The sequence below is a fragment of the Pipistrellus hanaki genome, assembly GCF_964339955.1.
Source record: "Pipistrellus hanaki genome assembly, chromosome: 2".
Lineage (NCBI taxonomy): Eukaryota > Metazoa > Chordata > Mammalia > Chiroptera > Vespertilionidae > Pipistrellus > Pipistrellus hanaki.
In genome coordinates this window covers 193,782,555-193,791,539 of record NC_140504.1, presented here as the reverse complement: position 1 = coordinate 193,791,539, position 8,985 = coordinate 193,782,555, and the positions used below count along the sequence as shown (strand labels likewise).

Sequence of the window (8,985 nt, the reverse complement as noted above, 5' to 3'; positions counted from 1 at the left end):
GGACCTGCACTGACACATTTTTGTCACCCACAGCTGTGTGGTTGCAGGTGTTTAAACTGCAGACAAATCCTTTGGTTCCTAGCGGAGGCAGCCTGGGTTGTGCTGTCCATTTCCAGGAGAGCTCAGCCACAGGCCTCAGCACTCACTCCGGTGCCTCCTGTCCTCACTCAGAATCTTTTCAATGGCGCTGTCTTCTCCATGTGACTCAGTTCCCCAGAGTCAGAGCTTGGCACACACACTGGGTGCTCAGGGGAGTCTGTGGGGTGAGTGACTGACAGGAGAAGGATGGGGGCCTAGAGGAAGGCTGTGCAGGCCAGGAACTCCAGGTGGCAGCAATGGGCTGGCCACAGCTGGCCTTCCTCACACCGCCAAGGGCCACCTATGCATCTGCAGATGTCTCAGGACCCATGATTGCTGCCTGGCCTCACAGTGCCTCTGGTTCTGCACACCACAGGATGTCAGACAATACAGAACAGAGCGATATTGGGGTCAGGGTTACTGAAGTGGGGACTTAGGGGCTGGTGGTCATAAGGAAGATCATTGGGGGTGTGGTGAAGTGAAGTTGTGTCATGAGGGCAGGAATGGGCCCAATGGAGACACAGTGTAGTCCAGGAAGGCACTTGTTATCCACGAAGTATTCTCTGGGGAGGAACCTCTTCCCTTTGATAAACATCACCTGATGGCAGCTGCCATGATGTTGACAGGGTTGCATGTGATTGGATGACTGTTATTTCTTTCCCTGGTTTCAACATCCCCAAAAGCCCACAGCATCCAGCCACAATGCCTTTTGGGCTTGAAAATGTCTAACTCCCAATGCTGCTCCCCGCCCTTTTTGCTCACATTCTTATATTTTATCTTCCCCACCCAGATTGCTGAGCTAATCCCATCTTCCCCAGAGCAGACCCACCCTTTTCCTCCTGGGCGGGACAGAAGATGGAATCTCTGCCTTTGCCCTCGAGGATGGCACTGCCTCCCCTCCAGCTTGTCTACTTTTAGATCCTGAATTTACCCAGAGAAGAGTCTTTCCATCTCTCTTCTTTCCAAGACAAACCCCTACCTTTCCATGGCCCTGGGTCATTCACAGGGTCCCATTAGGATGGCCCAGCGCCACCCTGCCCAGCCCTGACCCCTGCTTGTCACGCTTTTCTGTCCTGACCTCCCTGAGAGAAGCCTTGGGGTCTAGGACAGCCACAACCTCAGTTGTCCACCACTTCCTCTCTGAGGAGCTCATAATCTGCTATGTCACCTACCATAAAACCGAACTTGATGCCTGGACACATTTCCTTTGTTCTCCTGAGGATGGCACCAGTGTCTTCTCAAGGATGTTTTAACTCTGCAATGTTCTGATAACTTTGATGTGGCCAAAGACCCCCAGCAGCCATACTTTTAACATCAGGAACCCATGACACCTTCACTGTCTCACACCTATGATGAACCTATGGACCATTAATTAACCTCAGTCAGTTTCTGTGGAAGGGATCTGTAGAGAGCCATCTGGGAAGGCACATGGATATTCCTTTAATTCTTATCAGCTGAGCCTGAGGGCACTGGCAGAATCCTGTTATCAGTACTGATTTTTTAAATCTTTATCAATGTGCTTGGAAGGAGGAACAAATAGGACTTGACTTACCCAGATCTTGATATGCTAAATCTTGTACCAAAAAATGAGGAGCTTACCCAGATCTTGATGAATAGGATGTGGGCACACCGGAAACTCCTTTTGACCTTCAACTCCCCTTTGGAAACCAATCAATGTGCTGTGTTGTCTGTGGTGGGTGTGACCATCTCCCCATCAGAGAGATGGCGCCCACCTAGCACCCAACTTTATGAATCTATTTCTGCCTCTTGTCTCTTTCTTTCTCTAATTTCTTTTCTTTCTTCTTCAACTTCTTCTTCTTCTTCTTCTTCTTCTTCTTCTTCTTCTTCTTCTTCTTCTTTTTAAAATATATTTTATTGATTTTTAACAGAGAGAAAGGGAGAGAGATAGATAGCTAGAAATGTTGATGAGAGAGAAACATCGACCAGTTGCCTTACCGGGGATGTGCCAGCAAACAAGGTACATGCCCTTGACCGAAATCAAGCATGGGACCTTTTAGTCCGCAGACCGAAGCTCTACCACTGAGCCAAACCGGCTTCAGCGCTTTCTCTAATTTCTTAATCCCCAGATCCTCCATTCAGGAACCTGGCGTTTTCTGTGCAGGACGGGGAAAACAGAGAAAATGCCCACCACAGGGATCAATAAGCCAGGCCTCCACCCTGCCCTTCCCTAACTCTCCTTCAATCCATTCATCTGAAGGGAGACAATTCTCCCATTGGGATTAAGGGTGGGAGACTGAGGGTCCTGATCGGATTCTAGTGTTTAAGAAGGTGTATAAAAACCTCAGGCACCAGAGGAGAGATTCAGAGACTTCCAGCTCTGCAGTCAGTGCACTGGTCCTCCAGGCCTGAGATCTGAGCCCCAGCCAAGCCAGTCACAACAGGTAAATTACTGTCCTCAGCTAAGGCAGCTGATGTCACGTTGGCACAGACCTTTTCCTTTTTCTTCTGTTGTTTTAACAGACTGATTGAAGGCATTGAGTTTGCCTCTTAGTGTAGTTTTTCCTGAATTTCAAAATTTGGACTTGAGCTTTGACCTATTTTAAAGATGTAACTAAGTTTATTCCCTGACACCCCTCCTCAATCCAAGCTCCTAATAAAAACATCACAATGGTGGTTTTATTTCTGGAAATTTTAAATATTGAGTTTGTGTCCAAATATAGGTCTGAAATTTTCCCCAAAAAAGGTGGGGGTCAGTTTTCAGGCCCTTTGTACCCACTTCCCAGACAGATTGGAATGAAAATGTGGGTGCTTCTGAGATGCTTGTCCTGGGGCCTGCAGGGGAGCTATGGCTCTGTGGTCACCTAGCCTGGAATGGGACTCTCTAAACAGAGGCTCACACCATTGCCAGGCAGTGGCTTTGGCCCTGAGTTGATTCCTGTGAAAATGGGGAGTCAGAGGATAGGGTTCAAAGGCTTGGCCTGACAAGGATGTTTTGTTCCCTGGACTTTTCCACAGGATTCCTTTGGAGCACCTTGAGGATGAGCATCAGGAGCCCACCCACACTCCTGCAGCTGGCAGCAGAGAGCCTGCTGAGGGACCAGGCCTCTGCCATCGCAGCTCTGGAGTACCTGCCCGCCGAGCTCTTCCCGCAGCTGTTCATCCAGGCCTACCGTAGTAGACGTCTCCAGGTCCTGAAGGCGATCACACAAGCCTGGCCCTTCACTGTCCTCCCTCTGGGCTGTCTGCCAGACCTGTCACTGGACGAGGTCTTCAAAGCCGTGTTGGATGGGCTTGACGTTGTGCTTGCCCAGGATGTTCGCCCCAGGTAAGGCTGCTCTTGGTACTTGGGAGGGTCCTGGGCATCCTGGAGACAAAGGGGATCAGGGCATGTGGAGGGCCTAAGGGGGACCCAAGTTTTCTGAAGGTGCCTGTGAGGGTAGGGAGCACTGCCTACTGGGCAGCGGCATCTCCAAACTGTGCCCTGCCTCCTCCCAGTGGTAGTTAAAGGTACATGAAGTGCAGAGCAGGAGGGATGGAAGGAGATAAGCAAAGCAGGGGCCAAGGGAGATGCTGACCTTGAGAATCAAAGTTAAAGTCAGGGTGGGAGTAGAGTCTGGTTGTTGCCTCAACTCAGATGCTTAGTCTCATTCTGACCTGCCCTAATTTTTTTTTCTTGATTTCAGAGAAGAACGGAGAGAGAGAGATAGAAGCCTCAATGAGGAGAGAGAATCATTGATCAGCAGCCTCCTGCACACACACACACACACACACACACACACACACACACACACACAACACATCCTAAGCATGGAGCATGCAATGCAGGCATGTATCCTGACCAGGGATTGAACTGTGACCTCCTGGTTCATAGGTAGATGCTCAACCACTGAGACACACTGTCCATACAGCATGTCAGCCAATGCCCTGTTGACCTGAAAGAATATCGGCTAATGTCCTGCTTTCCCCACAGGAGGTGCAAACTGCGGGTGCTGGATTTAAGGTACATGGCTCCCAACTTCTGGAAAATATGGTGTGGAGACAGCACCCAGAAGTACTCACCGATTTTTCCAGTGACTGAGCACAGGTCCAGCCCCAACAAGGAGCACCCCTTAGCTCCCGTGGAGGTGTTCCTAGACCTTAACTTCAATGCAAGCAACAGGGAAGAGTTTCTCATGTACGTCATCCAATGGGCCCAGCAGCGGGAAGGGCTGGTACACCTGTGCTGCAAGACGCTGAGGATTGCTGCGGTGCCCTTCCAGAGGGTGAGGAAAGTCTTGGATGCGGTGCAGCTGGACTGCATCCAGCAGGTGGACTTGAACTGCACCTGGGACCTGCCCACCCTGGGGACGTTTGCTCTTTATATGGGGCAGATGAGGAACCTGCAGAAACTCTTTCTCTTCCACATCCAAGTGCTGGGTGAAGAGGAGGAGGATGAGGAATACGAGGAAGAGGAGCTGGATTGGGAAGAGGAAGAGGAACTGGATTGGGAGGATGATGAGCAGGATTTGGAAGATGATGAACTGGAATTGGAGGATGATGATGAGCAGGATTTGGAGGAGGAAGAGGAATTGGATTGGGAAGAGGAGTGGGCGAGGGAGGAGCAAGAGGAACAGATATCCTTTTTCCAGTTTTTCTCTCAGATGCTCAGCCCACTGCACCTCCGGGAGCTGGTCCTGGATTCCCCCTCCTTCCTCCGAGGCCGTCTGCACCAGATGCTCAGGTGAGCAGTTTAGCACTGTACACAGTATTAGAATGTAAAGGGAATGGTGTTAGATGCTTTGAGGGTGATATCCTCTGAGCACCCAAAGGAACATGTTTTAAAATCAGCCTGTCGGGATGGGTACCGTGTTTCCCTGAAAATAAGACCAACTTACAGGTTTCCTTCTGAGTGAAATATAAGGCATCCCCCCAGAAAACAAGCCCCCCCCCCTCCCCCTAGGCTAAACATGAGAGATTTGGTCCACTGATTCTGAAAGAAATGGAGTCACAAGAAATTCACCAGGAAATTCAGGAATTGGATTGTTATGATGATGTTCCAGAAGATGATGGCATGATTGTCATTGAATAAATGAGTAAATTCTTGATACTGTAGGATTCACAGTTTGTCTGGTTTGTGTTGACAACTACCATACTCCCGTACCGTATACAGGTAATACATTTCCTTTATTTTCATTTAACAATAAATGTGTACCATATTCTTCTTCATGGAAAAATAAGACATCCCTGAAAATAAGACCTAGCGCATCTTAATATAAGACACTGTCTTATTTTCGGGGAAACAGGGTAACAGAACTGGCTCAATGAGGGACCCAGTGATCCTGGGTGTGTGAATTCTTCCTTAGGGACAGGTGTCTAAGTGATGAGGCCTTAGGAGGAGGGTTGGGAGCAGGTAAATCACATCAGATAGAGCATTTGAGACATAAGCTCTGTGGTCACCAGCCACGTGAACACACGTGAGCCTGTGTCAGATTCCCCATCTGTCAGAGATGGTCCTCAGTACCAGGAAGGTTATTAGTAGAAAGGACAGGCATGGTTCTGCAGCTAAGGGAGTGAGAGTGGACAGGATTGCAGAGTGACCAGTGGTTTGCGGTGATGTATGGATGGAAGTCGCCTCTGCACACTGGCCTCCCCAGTTGATGTTGCAGAATCTTCCTCTGGTTTACTCTCTCCCTTTTTAAAAAATCATCAAAGGAGAATATTTATACCCTTTGATTTTTTAAAAATATATTTTATTGATTTTGTACAGAGAGGAAGGGAGAGAGAGAGTTAGAAACATCAATGAGAGAGAGTCATCGACCAACTGCTTCTTGCACACCCCCTACTGGGGATATGCCCGCAACCAAGGTACATGCCCTTGACTGGAATCGAACCCGGGACTCTTCAGTCCCCAAGCCGACGCTCTATCTATTGAGCCAAACCGGTCCCGGCATATACCCTTTGATTTTTATAGAGTCGAATGGAAGGGAAGAGAGTGGGAGAGAAATACATAGTGAGAGAGAGATGATTGATTGCCCTCTGCAACTCCTCTACCTGCCACCCCCATTCCCTGGAACTAACCTTTCTGTGTCTCCCCAGTTGCCTGCAGTCCCCCTTGGAAAAACTCCTCATAAATCGTTGCCGGCGCCTTACCCATTCAGACCTGGAACACCTATTCCAGTGCCCGCACCTCAGGCAGCTGAAGTCCCTGCGTCTGTGTTGTGCCAGCCTCACTGGTTTTAGTCCTGAGCCCCTCCGAGCTCTGCTGGAGGCATTGGCACCCACCCTCCAGGAACTGTACCTCGAGAACTGTGCCATGGTGGACTCTCAAGTTGAGGCCATCCTGCCTGTCCTGAGCCGCTGTCACCAGCTGAGAGAGTTCACCGTCAGGAAGAACCGCCTCTCTGTGGCCACCGTGGAGAAGCTGCTGCGCCACACAGCTGGGCTGCGCAGCTTAGAATATGAATATTACCCGGTCCCCCGGGAGTGTTACACGACGCAGGGCACTGTCAACTGGGACAGACTAGCCCTGGTCCGGGCTGAGCTGAAGGGGATTCTGAGGGAGTTAGGACAGCCCAGGACCATCAAGCTTGCCACGGACAGGGGCTACATCGAGTTTTATGAAGTTGCATTTTCATGACTGGGAGCCCGTGCTGCTCGCCTGTATGGACCCTGCTCAGTGGGTGGACCCAGCAAAGGCTTCTTTCTGGGCTTTTGGAAGCTGAAACCTTGGATCGGGGTTTCAGGTTCACGCTCAGTGTGAATGGGGAAAGGGAGGGACACAGCCAGGAAACAGGATTGCAGGGGCAAAGGATGGGGAGTTCATGGGACCTCAAAGGCAACGTGTCCTACCATCAGAAACATGAATCTCATTTGCGTGGGGAGGGGGCAGAATTGGGGCTTGAGCTTCTTGTGTGGGAGTGAATCCTGAGATGGATGATTGTAAAGGAATGATGAGAAATAAAGACAATTTCAAAGGCAACCTTCTGGTCCTCTTGCATGCATTCACCTGTCTCTGCAGTTTACACCTCAGGATCCTGTAGTTACTGATGAAAAAAGGTGGGGAGGGCTCAGGGTCAGAACCTGGAGTGATGGGGTGTGGTTTGGCTGCAGCGCTCAGCACCATGCTATCCCTCCCTCCAGGCCTTCTCTTCTCTCTGGGCATGTCTGACCTCCTTGTGGCTGCTCAGTGGGTGGATACAATGGTACTTGCTAGGTGGCCCACCAACCCCTGTAGTGAAGGGGACCGGGCTGCTGGCTCTGACCCTGGACTCGAGTGTTACTCATGGTGCTCCAGGTTGACCCATAAGTTTCAGAACTTGTGCCAGGAGGGGTTCAGGGACAAGGCAGGACCCCCACTTTCAGAAGGACTCATCCATATGCAGAGGAACCATGCTGCTGTGCACCTAGCCCAGGCCTGTCAGCCTTATGGGGGTTGGCTTATACCCATTACACCTACCGCCTCTCTATGGAGCAAGACTAGAGAACGTGTTCTGGAATCAGCCTGTCAGGAAGGGGAGCAGACACTGCACAAATGAGTGAGCTTCTTCTCTGTGCTCAGCCGCTGTATTAGGTAGTGTGCCCCCTAATAGCCAACAGGGACACATGGACGCAGGTAGGAGATTTATAGGGATGGGCTCCAGCCTTCAGTCCCAATGCCTGCCCTCTGCAAGCTGGAGAACCTACAAAGCCAATTATATAACTGAGGCCAAGTCCAAAGGCCTGAGAACCAGGAGAGCCCATGGATTAACCCCCACTGTGAGCCCATAGGCCTGAGAACAAAGGACAGCTGGTGCACACCCAGGAGTTTGATGCCCTGACAACCAGGAACCTATGTTCACCATCAGCTAAAACCAAAGAAGAGAGAATTCTTCCTTCCTTCCTCTTTCTATTCCACTTGGGCCCCCAAGAGATTGGAGGAAGCCTACCTGCACTGTATGATCTCCTTACTCGTGTGCTGAATCAAGAGCTGACCTGGTCCATTCACACTCAGGTTTTACTAGCTACCTGAGCAACCCATAGCGACATCAGGTTCAGCCGTCACCAAATGGTGGTCCATGAGGTCCAAAAGTTTGATGACCTCAGGTCAAGTTGCAACATAAAATTAACCCCTCACAGGGACCCTTATCAAAGGGCACTCTAATAGGACTCACGCTGAGGAGGGGTGCTGTTGGGTGGAGGGACCTCAGGCAAGAACCTCAGTTCCCCTGTCAGATGAGGACATGGTGCTCACCCAGCTTTGTGGATGCTTGTAAGATCCAAGGAGACGGTGCATGTTGAGGGCCTGGCGGTGGGCCTGGCATAGAGTAAGAGCTCAGTAAATGGGTTTTTCCTCTTTTCTCTCACAGCAGAACCCCCAGCATTCTTCCCCCTCAGTCTCCTGCTCTCCTCCTGAGGACAGGGAAGAGAGCCCAGCACAGGGCTCCCAGCGGGACTCAGCCCCTGCATGGGCCCCCCTGATCCTGCTTCACCAAAACAGCTATAGCCATCAGCATGGAAGTGGGAAAGTTGAGAGGGGTGGGCAGGGGTGTGGTTATAGTGAAAAGAGTGGATACATCCCTGGTGATTATCAGGAAAAATGGCCAGGCCTCAGGATTTGTGTGCCACCTGCTGGTCAGACCAGGTGACATGTTAGAATTTCAAGCAAGGCTATGCTATTGAGTGTTTTTAAAATCTGGTAATACATAGATGCTAATGAGTATAAATGTTTTTGTTGTGATTTATGTAAATACTATAAAGTTCTTTTTAAAATGAAAAGAGAGCCTGGCCGGTGTGGCTTCTTGGTTGAGTATGAAACTATGAATCAGGAGGTCATGGTTCCATTCCTGGTTAGGCACCTGCCTGTGATTGCAGGCTGATCCCTAGTCAGGTGCATCCTGGAGGCAGCTAATCAATGATTCTCCCACATCATTAATGTTTCCATCACTCTTTCACTCTCCCACTTCCTGAAATCATTAAAAATATTATTAA

General features: G+C 50.0%; 1 protein-coding gene across 1 annotated transcript; it reads left to right on the top strand.

The window, feature by feature from the left end:
- Nucleotides 1-3,077: 3,077 nt before the first annotated feature.
- Nucleotides 3,078-6,655, top strand: LOC311616034 (PRAME family member 12-like; the record flags this gene model as incomplete). Its single annotated transcript, XM_084871324.1, has 3 exons — nucleotides 3,078-3,364; nucleotides 4,010-4,759; nucleotides 6,115-6,655. 3 exons carry the CDS (start codon nucleotides 3,078-3,080, stop codon nucleotides 6,653-6,655), a joined length of 1,578 nt encoding a protein of 525 aa, XP_084727450.1.
- Nucleotides 6,656-8,985: the final 2,330 nt, after the last annotated feature.